The sequence below is a fragment of the Thalassophryne amazonica genome, chromosome 1 (genome assembly GCF_902500255.1).
Source record: "Thalassophryne amazonica chromosome 1, fThaAma1.1, whole genome shotgun sequence".
Lineage (NCBI taxonomy): Eukaryota > Metazoa > Chordata > Actinopteri > Batrachoidiformes > Batrachoididae > Thalassophryne > Thalassophryne amazonica.
The window spans coordinates 51,177,326-51,191,274 of NC_047103.1; the positions used below are offsets into that span (position 1 = coordinate 51,177,326).

Genomic DNA, 13,949 nt, shown 5'->3' on the forward strand with positions numbered 1-13,949 from the left:
GTCGAATCCTGGAGGGGATGGTGGACACGGAGATGACTGAACAGGCCCACTCTTGACGTGCACTGTTTCTTACAGACACTGCAAGTGGTTGCTGTGGGAAGCTTCAACCCGTGTGGCTCTTGCTCTCTCTCCTTCCTCTTTCTCCTCTTCTCCTCTGTGTTGTTCGTCCGCATTTTTCAAAGACTTTCTGTCCTGTGTGGCTCATTGCTTGCCAGTTGGCTTGGTCCCTCATTTGTTCTTTTCAGGTCTTCCAGTCGATGGAGCAGCTCTTGAGGTTATGCTTCAAGAGGTCCTTGTAGCATTTCTTCTGCCCTCCGCTGGACCATTTTCCTCCGCTCAGCTGGAAGTACATCTGCTTGGGAAGTTGACCGTTATCCATCCTAATGATGTGACTCACCCTCCAAACCTGGTTCTTGATGACGGGACACTCTAAGCTATGAAGCTTGGGTTGAGCCAGGATGCTGATGTTGGTACGGTAGTCTTCCCACCTGATGTGGAGGATATTCTTCAGGCAACGTTGGTGGAATCACTCAAGGGTCTTCAGGTGGTGGCAATGGTAGGTGGTCCAGGTCTCAGATGTGTACAGCAGGGATGGCATGATGACAGCTTGACTTGGACCTTCATTCTCCTGCAAAGGTATCAGCATCTCCAAACACCTCTGTCCAGACAAGGAAACTTAGTGGTGTAATGATGACGTACAGGAAAGTATTAGAAGAAAGAAGGTGGCAAAACAGAATTGATCTTATCAGAGATATGAAGAAAGTAGACAAGTAAAGAAAGGTGGCAAACACTCAGGAAAAGTCATCGGACTATGTGATGTTGCCTCCCCCAGTATGAGCACCCAAAAGAAGAAGGTCAACTTGGAAGCATTCAAGTGTCATTGTGACTTCCACGCAAAAGTTTTTTTTTTAAATTGTTTCTTCCTCATCTCATTGTTAGTCATCTCTTTGACTAACGTATGAACACAAATGCTGCCAGTTCATTTTCACAATGACCAACTAAATCTACCAAGAACAGTACCAATTAGCACGGCATTGCAAACAAGCATCCCTGATAAGGTTGCAGGTCATCTGCTAGCAACTGAGGTGCGGCTTGTTACTCGTAGCCTGACACATAAAATATCAACGTAGGATTCACAATGTATATTCACTCTTAAAACAGTATGGCAAAGGAGATAAAGGAGAGGCAACAAAAGGAGAAGATCTACCTGGTAGAATTGAAGGCGATAGTGGAGGAATGTAATAAAATCAGTGAATTACAGCAAAAATGTCCAACCAGCTTTCAAAAGGGACACCTGAAACACCGTAGGCAAAGTAAATGCAGCAGGAAAGATGCACTCTGCAGCTCAAATTAATAAAAGACGGCACAACCTACTGAGATGAAACACTGACAATGGTGACGGGTGGGGGACCTGATGAGGAAATGTTTACTAAATCAAATCAAATCAAATCAATTTTATTTATATAGCGCCAAATCCGGACCCGGCGCCACGAGGGGGTGTTTGGGGGCGACGCCCCCTCACGTAATCAATCCCACCCCCTCGGATGTGAGTGTTATCAAAAAAATAAAAATAAAAAAGAAAGAAAAAGAAATACTGGAAAATATAGCAAAATATTAGTTATTCAATATTATTATCACTTTACCGGGGCGTTGCTAGGCCGGTATCGTAGATTTACGTCGACGGTACCTGGCTATACCCGCCCGCTATGCGAAAACAAATGACGTCATAGCGCGCAGCCCAAGAACTGTCCGCAGGGGGGTGGGGGGTGGGGGAACTGTGCGCAGAGGAAAAGATGAAAATGCGAGAAGTGTGTTTTGGTCCCAATATGGATATTCCGGATGATTTTCTCATGGATAGTACGACAATAAACAGCAGCTAAAGCAGCCAGCTTGGTGAGGACTCACTGGCTAAATTGGAGAGCAGCGCGCGCCAGCTAGCCGACACGACAAAAGTTAAGTGAGCCAACTTTTTATGTACGCGTTACGTGTTGTGTATCTCAGTAAAAAGTGATAATAATGCAAATAACATGCTGCTGTCGTGCTGTATGCATTTTCTTAGTCCCTCCGTTCACAGCCAGTCGCCCACAATGACAGATATTAAAGTTATGTATTGTTGTAAATATATGTACTTGAAATGTTTATCTTTGACCTGTTGTGTGACTGTCATGCCCAATTGCGCTGTGTTTGCGCTTGTGATGGAGGGCTGTATTTGGGGTTAATCTACTGTCTCGTGTCGTTTCTCAGATAAGTTGTTGGTTTGGTTTTGTGGTATGCAGGAGATCACTTGACCGAGGGTCTATACGTTCAAATAATAATTAAAAAAATACTGTCATCACTTTTTACTCTTACTCAGTCAGTCTCTTACAATGGTGTAGCCTAAATACACAAGCTTTCCAGGAGCGCACCCAATTCATTACGCATGCTCAGAGGCACGTCCCCTCCAGTGTGCACTTTTTTTTGGGGGGTGGGGGGGCGACCCCGCCCCCTGTGATAAACTCATCGCCCCCTTAATATTTTTTTTCTGGCGCCGGGCCTGAAGGCGCTTTATATTGTAAGGCAAAAGCCATACAATAATTACAGAAAAACCCCAACGGTCAAAATGACCCCCTATGAGCAAGCACTTCGCGACAGTGGGAAGGAAAACTCCCCTTTAACAGGAAGAAACCTCCAGCAGAACCAGGCTCAGGGAGGGGCAGTCTTCTGCTGGGACTGGTTGGGGCTGAGGGAGAGAACCAGGAAAAAGACATGCTGTGGAGGGGAGCAGAGATCAATAACTAATGATTAAATGCAGAGTGGTGCCTACAGAGCAAAAAGAGAAAGAAACACTCAGTGCATCATGGGAACCCCCCAGCAGTCTAAGTCTATAGCAGCATAACTAAGGGATGGTTCAGGGTCACCTGATCCAGCCCTAACTATAAGCTTTTTCAAAAAGGAAAGTTTTAAGCTTAATCTTAAAAGTAGAGAGGGTGTCTGTCTCCCTAATCTGAATTGGGAGCTGGTTCCACAGGAGAGGAGCCTGAAAGCTGAAGGCTCTGCCTCCCATTCTACTCTTAAAAACCCTAGGAACTACAAGTAAGCCTGCAGTCTGAGAGCGAAGCGCTCTATTGGGGTGATATGGTACTATGAGGTCCCTAAGATGGGACCTGATTATTCAAAACCTTATAAGTAAGAAGAAGAATTTTAAATTCTATTCTGGAATTAACAGGGAGCCAATGAAGAGAAGCCAATATGGGTGAAATATGCTCTCTCCTTCTAGTCCCTGTCAGTACTCTAGCTGCAGCATTTTGAATTAACTGAAGGCTTTTCAGGGAACTTTTAGGACAACCTGATAATAATGAATTACAATAATCCAGCTTAGAAGAAATAAATGCATGAATTAGTTTTTCAGCATCACTCTGAGACAAGACCTTTCTAATTTTAGAGATATTGCGCAAATGCAAAAAAGCAGTCCTACATATTTGCTTAATATGCACATTGAAGGACATATCCTGATCAAAAATGACTCCAAGATTACTAGAGAGCAGGTAATAGGAACATGTCTCAGTAGCGTTCCTCACAAGGTAAATGATCAGTCTACATGCATAAATGGAAATGTAGCCTACGTTCAAAATGTTTGACATCAACATAATGCATTTCCAAAGCTAATATTATCATGTCAACCGGGGAAACTCTGCTGGCTTCACATTAGACCTGGAATTGGTGATGATGACCTTTCAGCGAGCAAAAACTTCAACTGTACAGCATGGCTCTGCTTCAGGCCTGGAATGTAGTCTGTCAACCCAGTAGCACCTCCTGGTGACATCGACATGCAATTACTCCAGGAACAGTGCATGCAGATTCCTGCTTTAAAAGAGCCATTGTTGAAAGAAAGGAATGAGTCTGATCTTCTATCTGTAGACATGCGGGACATGAGGAGAGACATGCAGACAGTTGTGACTCACACATGACAGCTGGTTTCCTGTGGCTACAGTCTGAAGCTGGATTGGCGGATAGTGTGAGTGCGACGTCTTCGCCTCTCACTCCTTCCAGGGAAGTGACTGACAGGAGCTGCACGGGTGATTCTGTTTCTGGAGGTGGAGGTTCTCCCTCCCGGAGGAACTGAGTACGGAGAGATTACTGGGTGTGTATCCACGCACCCACCATTAACTGTTTCTGTTTCTGCCAGCAGTACCAGGTCTGACAGCTGGAGACGGTGGCCACCTGGGACCCAGGACTTGGCGGCTCCGGTGTTCTTCAGATCCGTTGGCGGTGGAAGCCGTGTGGGATCTGACTCTTCTCTGGACAGACGTCTTCTATCCTCGAGCCTGTCCACACGTCACCTTGTGTATGATTAACTGTACTCCTCAACTGCAATTGTCTGTATTCCGTTGTGCAATTCACAACATTAAATTGTTACTTTTGGCTTTATCCATTGTCCTTTCATTACCGCCCCCTGTTGTGGGTCCGTGTCACTACACTTTCACAACAGGATTTCTCGGCCAGCGTCATGGATCCCAAGGGGCGTCAACCATCGCTTGAACAGCCAATGGAAGAGCGAGGCGAACAGGTGTCAGCAGGAGGCGTGTTAGGTGAGCTGCAGCAAATCTTAACCGCTTTCACTGCTCGGTTGGACTTATTCACTGAGCAGAATGTTATTCTCAATCGGAGGATGGAGGCTCTCACCGCCCAGGTGGAAGCGCATGCTCAGGGCGCTGCTGCAGCACCTCCTCCTGCTGACCGGAGGCCTGAAACAGACATTCCGCTGGTCGTTCAACGACCCCCCCCCACCATCCCCTGAAGCTTACATAAGCCCTCCGGAGCCGTACGGAGGCTGTGTCGAGACGTGCGCGGACTTCTTAATGCAGTGTTCGCTCGTCTTTTCACAGCGTCCCGTCATGTACGAGTCAGATGCCAGGCGGGTGGCTTACGTAATAAATTTGCTTCGAGGAGAGGCACGCACCTGGGCTACGGCGCTCTGGGAGCAGAATTCACGGCTCCTAACGACATATACTGGGTTTGTGAGGGAGTTCAGACAGGTGTTCGACCACCCTCATAGAGGCGAGACCGCTTCAAGCGTGCTGCTGTCGATAAGACAGGGGTGTCGGAGCGCAGCTAAGTATGCAGTCGACTTCCGCATCGCGGCAGCGCGAGCCAGCTGGAATGCTGTTGCGCTCTGTGCCGCCTTTGTAAACGGACTGTCTCTGGTCCTTAAGGAGCACCTGGTGGCGAAGGACGAGCCGCGGGATTTAGACGGGCTTATCGACCTGGTTATACAGTTAGACAACCGATTAACAGAACACCGACGGGAGCGAGACGAAGGGCGTGGTCAGGCACAAGCCGTCCCTCTTCCTCCAGGGTCCGAAAGGGAGCCGTCTTCCCCACGCTCCACAGCCAGGGTACTCCAAGTGACGACAGCTCCCCCTGCTGCCGTTGTTAGAGAAATGAGCAGGACCAAAATAAGATCAGATCAGAGACAAAGGAGGCTGGTCCGTGGGGAGTGTTTTCTCTGCAGCTCAACCGAGCACACGCAGAAAAACTGCCCCAAATGGTCAAAACAGCAGCACACGTCCTTAGTGACTGGGCTAAGGGTGGGTCATAATACTCACGCGGGGAAACCCCGACGATCTGCACGCATCCCAGTTACGATCCTGAGTGGGAATCTAACCCTTCACGCCCCAGCACTGGTGGACACGGGGTCAGAGGGGAATCTGCTGGATAGCAGATGGGCAAAGGAGGTTGGGCTCCCTCTAGTGGCGTTACCGTCACCATTGTCGGTACGGGCACTAGATGGCACCCTTCTTTCACTAATCACACATCAGACACAGCCAGTGACAATGGTTGTGTCTGGAAATCACAGGGAGGAGATTGTGTTTTATGTAACACCTTCTACCTCCCGAGTGATTTTGGGTTTTCCATAGGTGTTACAGCACAATCCCCGGATTGATTGGCCGTCTGGGGTTGTGACGCAGTGGAGCGAAACCTGCCACGGGGAGTGTTTAAGATCCCCAGTTCCACCCAATGTGACGGCTAAGGAGGAGGTTTTAGTCCCCCCCAATCTGGCGGCGGTGCCAGCCGAGTACCATGACCTTGCTGACATCTTCAGCAAGAATCTGGCACTCACGCTGCCCCCGCACCGTCCGTACGATTGTGCCATTGATTTGATACCGGGCACTGAGTACCCGTCCAGCAGGCTGTACAAACTCTCACGTCCGGAACGCGAATCAATGGAGACCTACATCCGGGACTCGTTAGCTGCCGGGTTGATCCGGAACTCCACCTCCCCGATGGGTGCTGGTTTCTTTTTTGTGGGCAAGAAGGACGGCGGACTCCGTCCATGCATTGATTACAGAGGGCTGAACGAGATCACGGTTCGCAACCGATACCCGTTACCTCTGTTGGATTCAGTGTTCACGCCCTTGCATGGAGCCCAAATTTTCACAAAACTGGATCTTAAGAATGCTTATCACCTGTTTCGGATCCGGGAGGGAGACGAGTGGAAGACGGCATTTAACACCCCGTTAGGTCACTTTGAGTACCTGGTCATGCCGTTCGGCCTCACCAATGCGCCCGTGACGTTCCAAGCGTTGGTTAATGACGTCTTGTGGGACTTCCTGCATCGGTTTGTCTTCGTATATCTAGACGATATACTCATCTTTTCTCCGGATCCTGAGACCCATGTCAAGCATGTACGTCAGGTCCTGCAGCGGTTGTTGGAGAACCGGCTGTTTGTGAAGGGCGAGAAGTACGTGTTCCACCGCACTTCTTTGTCCTTCCTGGGGTTTATAATCTCCTCCAACTCCGTCACTCCTGATCCAGCCAAGGTTGCGGCGGTGAGAGATTGGCCCCAACCAACAAACCGTAGGAAACTGCAACAGTTCCTCGGTTTTGCAAATTTCTACCGGAGGTTCATCAAGGGCTACAGTCAGGTAGTTAGCCCCCTGACAGCCCTGACCTCCACAAAAGTCCCATTCACCTGGTCGGATCGGTGCAAAGCCGCATTTAGGGAGTTGAAACGCCGGTTCTCGACTGCACCAGTTCTGGTGCAGCCCGATCCCAATCACCAGTTTATAGTTGAAGTGACTCAGGGATAGGAACCATGCTATCCCAGAGCGGGGAGTCCGACAAGGTTCTCCATCCATGTGCCTACTTTCCCGCAGGTTGACCCCGGCTGAAAGGAACTATGATGTCGGCAATCGGGAACTTCTTGCGGTGAAGGAGGCTCTTGAGGAGTGGAGACACCTGTTGGAGGGAGCATCGGTACCATTTACGGTTTTCACAGACCATCGGAACCTGGAGTACATTCGGACCGCCAGGCGTCTGAACCCCAGGCAAGCCCGCCGGTCACTGTTCTTCGGGCGTTTTGACTTTCGGATCACCTACCACCCCGGGACGAAGAACCAACGATCTGACGCCCTGTCCCGGGTGCACGAAGAGGAGGTCAAGACCGAGCTGTCAGACCCAACGGAAACCATCATCCCCGAGTCCACTGTCGTGGCCACCCTCATCTGGGACGTGGAGAAGACCGTCCGGGAGGCCTTGACACGGAGCCCGGACCCGGGGACAGGTCCGAAGGACAAGTTGTATGTCCCACCAAAGGCCAGGGCTGCGGTCCTAGACTTCTGTCACGGTTCCAAGCTCTCCTGTCATCCAGGGGTGCGAAGGACCGTGGCAGTGGTCCGGCAGCGCTTCTGGTGGGCATCTATGGAAGCCGACGTCCGGGAGTATGTCCAGGCCTGCACCACCTGTGCCAGGGGCAAAGCCGACCACCACAAGGCCCAAGGCCTCCTCCAGGCTCTGCCCGTGCCTCATCGCCCCTGGTCTCACATCGGCCTGGACTTTGTCACGGGCCTCCCTCCGTCCCACGGCATGACTACCATCCTCACGATAGTGGACCGGTTCTCCAAGGCGGCCCACTTCGTAGCCCTCCCGACGCTCCCGACGGCCCAGGAGACTGCAGACCTCCTGGTCCACCACGTCGTGCGTCTGCATGGGATTCCGTCGGATATTGTCTCAGACCGTGGTCCTCAGTTCTCCTCTCAGGTCTGGAGGAGTTTCTGCGGGGAACTGGGGGCCACCGTGAGTCTCTCGTCCGGGTACCATCCTCAGATGAACGGACAGGCAGAGCGGGCGAACCAGGAATTGGAGCAGGCCCTCCCCTGCGTGACCTCCACGCACCCGATGGCCTGGAGTAACCACCTGGCCTGGATCGAGTACGCTCATAATAGCCAAGTATCGTCTGCTACCGGCCTTTCCCCGTTTGAGGTGTGTTTGGGGTACCAGCCCCCATTGTTCCCGCTGGTGGAGGGAGAGGTCGGGGTGCCCTCGGTCCAGGCCCATCTGAGAAGGTGCTGTCGGGTGTGGCGTACCGCCCGCTCTGCCCTGCTCAAAGCCCGGACGAGGGCCAAGAACCATGCAGACCGCCGGCGTGCCCCGGCCCCTACGTATCAGCCTGGGCAGGAGGTTTGGCTTTCCACAAAAGACATTCCCCTGCAAGTGGAATCCTAGAAGTTAAAGGACAGATACATTGGACCTTTCACCATACTCAAAATCCTCAGTCCAGCCGCAGTGAAGCTGAAGCTGCCAGCTTCGCTGCGGATCAACCCGGTTTTTCATGTGTCACGCATCAAACCTCACCACGTTTCACCCCTCTGTACCCCCGGACCGGCGCCGCCTCCTGCCTGGATCATCGACGGGGATCCGGCTTGGACCGTACGCCAGCTCCTGGACGTCCGTCGGAAGGGCTGGGGGTTCCAGTATTTGGTGGACTGGGAGGGGTATGGACCCGAAGAACGCTCCTGGGTGAAGAGGAGCTTCATCCTGGACCCGCCCCTCCTGGGCGACTTCTACCGGCGGCACCCGGACAAGCCTGGTCGGGCGCCTCCTGGCGCCCGTTGAGGGGGGGGGGGGTCCTGCTGTGTGGGCCGCTGAAGAGGAGGTACTGCTGGCCCACCACCACCAGATGGCGCCCTGCTTGAAGTGCGGGCTTCAAGCATGAGAGGGCGTCATAGCAACCGGGAGTGACAGCTGTCACTCGTCATCAGCACCAGCTGTCACTCATCCACATCACCACCACCATAAAGGCCGGACTGCAACTCCACCTCCCCGCCGAGAAATCAGCTACCACTTAGGTAACCTTCTCTGCGGTTATTTTTGAAACTAAAACATTGTTCTATGTGCCGCCGTTTCCTGTGGCTACAGTCTGAAGCTGGATTGGCGGATAGTGTGAGTGCGACGTCTTCGCCTCTCACTCCTTCCAGGGAAGTGACTGACAGGAGCTGCACGGGTGATTCTGTTTCTGGAGGTGGAGGTTCTCCCTCCCGGAGGAACTGAGTACGGAGAGATTACTGGGTGTGTATCCACGCACCCACCATTAACTGTTTCTGTTTCTGCCAGCAGTACCAGGTCTGACAGCTGGAGACGGTGGCCACCTGGGACCCAGGACTTGGCGGCTTCGGTGTTCTTCAGATCCGTTGGCGGTGGAAGCCGTGTGGGATCTGGCTCTTCTCTGGACAGACATCTTCTATCCTCGAGCCTGCCCACATGTCACCTTGTGTATGATTAACTGTACTCCTCAACTGCAATTGTCTGTATTCCGTTGTGCAATTCACAACATTAAATTGTTACTTTTGGCTTTATCCATTGTCCGTTCATTACCGCCCCCTGTTGTGGGTCCGTGTCACTACACTTTCACAACAATTGGTGCCGTCTCATCATCGCCTCATCTTAGTCATGGGAAAAAGGATTGTTGACGAACATATGTTGTCTTGTTTCGTCTGACAAAATTAACACTATTTGGCTTAATCTAATTGATCATGGAAAATTAAACAAAGAGTTATATCAGATTCCATCATATTGCACTGAATGCACCGTTACAAAATCAAAAATGTACTGTTACTGAATCATATTGTAGCCCACATATCTAGATCTATATTGTTTTATAAGGGAGAGAAACACACTCCTTGATAAGATGCTTTTTTTGTTGGTGTGAAATATTGGCGCAACAAGCAGTAAATAAATTACTGAAGACCTTAGTACAGTGAAACACTCTGCATGTGGGTGTAGCCACATTTTTATGGCGTCTCTCAGCCTGTCACCTGTACACTGCGGTGGGTTACAGGCTGTGAGGAGCCTAACAGAAAATCCTTGACTTCCATGTTCATAAATGCATCAGAAGACAGAATGCGTGAGACAGAGAACGTACATTTGTCAAACCACAAATTAAGAGCCAACCTTCATATGTCCCAGAATTTTCTTGAGTTGTCGCACCTCCTCTTCGCTACTCGGCGTTATCCTGAAAACTTGATCGCTGTGAAAACAAAGTAGTTTCTGTGAGATTCGGGTCACATTTTCAAACAAAGTAGAAACATGTAAAAACCACCTAAAATCACTATGCACAGCCTGGATCCATTTTCACTATGTGCACATGTTCCAAATACATGTGGATATGACAGGTAATACAACCTGCTTGGTGCTGACTGAAGGTGACATTTACAACAGCAGATGTTTGATGGAGGAGTGGGTTGCTCCCCTTTAGGCGTTTCACAGACGACAGAGTGAAACAAACAAACTGTGAGAGACATCATTATGGGATTATATTTCATCGTTTCCAGCTCTGCCGTTATTGCCCACGGCAATTCTTTAGCATGCATGGGAGCAGCAGCTGTTTCACTTTTTCAGATTGTAAGATGATCACTCTTGTACTGACACAGAGATGGATGTGAAAATAACATGAAGGGCTCTGCAAACACACACACATCTATGTTATAATAGCCAAGTGGCCTGTGTGTGTGTGTGCGTGTGTATGGCTTTGATCATGGAAAACTGGGGAGAGTTGACATTTGCCATTTGGTATGCTTATGTATTCTGGGTCAAGGATGAAACCTGTGAAAACAGAAAGTTGATAGGACAAATATTTTGGGGGAAATTAGCAATATTAGTAAGCAACACCGAACAATGGACACTGTGCTGCAATGTGCCATGGGAGTTTGGGGTTTTAAATGTTATTGTGGTCCATGTTAGTTTAACAGTGTTGTTAGTGTTAATGATTTATGTGTGTCTGTGTGTTTGCAGAGACATTAGGTCTCTCTCTTCTAAGTCCCTGTTAGTACATGATATAATAATTGATCAACATATTGATTTATTCTGCCTTACAGAAACCTGGTTACAGCAGGATGATTATGTTAGTTTAAATGAGTCAACACCCCCGAGTCACACTAACTGCCAGAACGCTCGCAGCACGGGCCGAGGCGGAGGATTAGCAGCAATCTTCCATTCCAGCTTATTAATTAATCAAAAACCCAGACAGAGCTTTAATTCATTTGAAAGCTTGACTCTTAGTCTTGTCCATCCAAATTGGAAGTCCCAAAAACCAGTTTTATTTGTTGTTATCTATCGTCCACCTGGTCGTTACTGTGAGTTTCTCTGTGAATTTTCAGAACTTTTGTCTGACTTAGTGCTTAGCTCAGATAAGATAATTATAGTGGGCGATTTTAACATCCACACAGATGCTGAGAATGACAGCCTCAACACTGCATTTAATCTATTATTAGACTCAATTGGCTTTGCTCAAAATGTAAATGAGTCCACCCACCACTTTAATCATATCTTAGATCTTGTTCTGACTTATGGTATGGAAATTGAAGACTTAACAGTATTCCCTGAAAACTCCCTTCTGTCTGATCATTTCTTAATAACATTTACATTTACTCTGATGGACTACTCAGCAGTGGGGAATAAGTTTCATTACACTAGAAGTCTTTCAGAAAGCGCTGTAACTAGGTTTAAGGATATGTTTCCTTCTTTATGTTCCCTAATGCCATATACCAACACAGTGCAGAGTAGCTACCTAAACTCTGTAAGGGAGATAGAGTATCTCGTCAATAGTTTTACATCCTCATTGAAGACAACTTTGGATGCTGTAGCTCCTCTGAAAAAGAGAGCTTTAAATCAGAAGTGCCTGACTCCATGGTATAACTCACAAACTCACAGCTTAAAGCAGATAACCCGTAAGTTGGAGAGGAAATGGCATCTCACTAATTTAGAAGATCTTCACTTAGCCTGGAAAAAGAGTCTGTTACTCTATAAAAAAGCTAGGACATCTTACTACTCATCACTAATTGAAGAAAATAAGAACAACCCCAGGTTTCTTTTCAGCACTGTAGCCAGGCTGACAAAGAGTCAGAGCTCTATTGAGCCGAGTATTCCTTTAACTTTAACTAGTAATGACTTCATGACTTTCTTTGCTAATAAAATTTTAACTATTTGAGAAAAAATTACTCATAACCATCCCAAAGATGTATCGTTATCTTTGGCTGCTTTCAGTGATGCCGGTATTTGGTTAGACTCTTTCTCTCAGATTGTTCTGTCTGAGTTATTTTCATTAAGTTACTTCATCCAAACCATCAACATGTCTATTGGACCCCATTCCTACCAGGCTGCTCAAGGAAGCCCTACCATTATCTAATGCTTCGATCTTAAATATGATCAATCTATCTTTATTAGTTGGCTATGTACCACAGGCTTTTAAGGTGGCAGTAATTAAACCATTACTTAAAAAGCCATCACTTGACCCAGCTATCTTAGCTAATTATAGGCCAATCTCCAACCTTCCTTTTCTCTCAAAAATTCTTGAAAGGGTAGTTGTAAAACAGCTAACTGATCATCTGCAGAGGAATGGTCTATTTGAAGAGTTTCAGTCAGGTTTTAGAATTCATCATAGTACAGAAACAGCATTAGTGAAGGTTACAAATGATCTTCTTATGGCCTCAGACAGTGGACTCATCTCTGTGCTTGTTCTGTTAGACCTCAGTGCTGCTTTTGATACTGTTGACCATAAAATTTTATTACAGAGATTAGAGCATGCCATAGGTATTAAAGGCACTGCGCTGCGGTGGTTTGAATCATATTTATCTAATAGATTACAATTTGTTCATGTAAATGGGGAATCTTCTTCACAGACTAAGGTTAATTATGGAGTTCCACAAGGTTCTGTGCTAGGACCAATTTTATTCACTTTATACATGCTTCCCTTAGGCAGTATTATTAGACGGCATTGCTTAAATTTTCATTGTTACGCGGATGATACCCAGCTTTATCTATCCATGAAGCCAGAGGACACACACCAATTAGCTAAACTGCAGGATTGTCTTACAGACATAAGGACATGGATGACCTCTAATTTCCTGCTTTTAAACTCAGATAAAACTGAAGTTATTGTACTTGGCCCCACAAATCTTAGAAACATGGTGTCTAACCAGATCCTTACTCTGGATGGCATTACCCTGACCTCTAGTAATACTGTGAGAAATCGTGGAGTCATTTTTGATCAGGATATGTCATTCAAAGCGCATATTAAACAAATATGTAAGACTGCTTTTTTGCATTTACGCAATATCTCTAAAATTAGAAAGGTCTTGTCTCAGAGTGATGCTGAAAAACTAATTCATGCATTTATTTCCTCTAGGCTGGACTATTGTAATTCATTATTATCAGGTTGTCCTAAAAGTTCCCTGAAAAGCCTTCAGTTAATTCAAAATGCTGCAGCTAGAGTACTGACGGGGACTAGAAGGAGAGAGCATATCTCACCCATATTGGCCTCTCTTCATTGGCTTCCTGTTAATTCTAGAATAGAATTTAAAATTTTTCTTCTTACTTATAAGGTTTTGAATAATCAGGTCCCTTCTTATCTTAGGGACCTCATAGTACCATATCACCCCAATAGAGCGCTTCGCTCTCAGACTGCAGGCTTACTTGTAGTTCCTAGGGTTTGTAAGAGTAGAATGGGAGGCAGAGCCTTCAGCTTTCAGGCTCCTCTCCTGTGGAACCAGCTCCCAATTCGGATCAGGGAGACAGACACCCTCTCTACTTTTAAGATTCGGCTTAAAACTTTCCTTTTTGGTAAACCTTATAGTTAGGGCTGGATTAGGTGACCCTGAACCATCCCTTAGTTATGCTGCTATAGACTTAGACTG

General features: G+C 47.7%; 1 protein-coding gene across 1 annotated transcript in view; it reads right to left on the reverse strand.

Moving 5' to 3' along the window:
• The window catches only part of cpa6 (carboxypeptidase A6), an 84,673-nt gene that overhangs the window by 43,545 nt on the left and 27,179 nt on the right, over positions 1-13,949 (reverse strand). Inside the window, exon 2 of the mRNA XM_034169809.1 lies at positions 10,210-10,285. Within this exon, the coding sequence (XP_034025700.1) occupies positions 10,210-10,285 (76 nt within the window). The remainder of the gene's footprint in view (positions 1-10,209; positions 10,286-13,949) is intronic.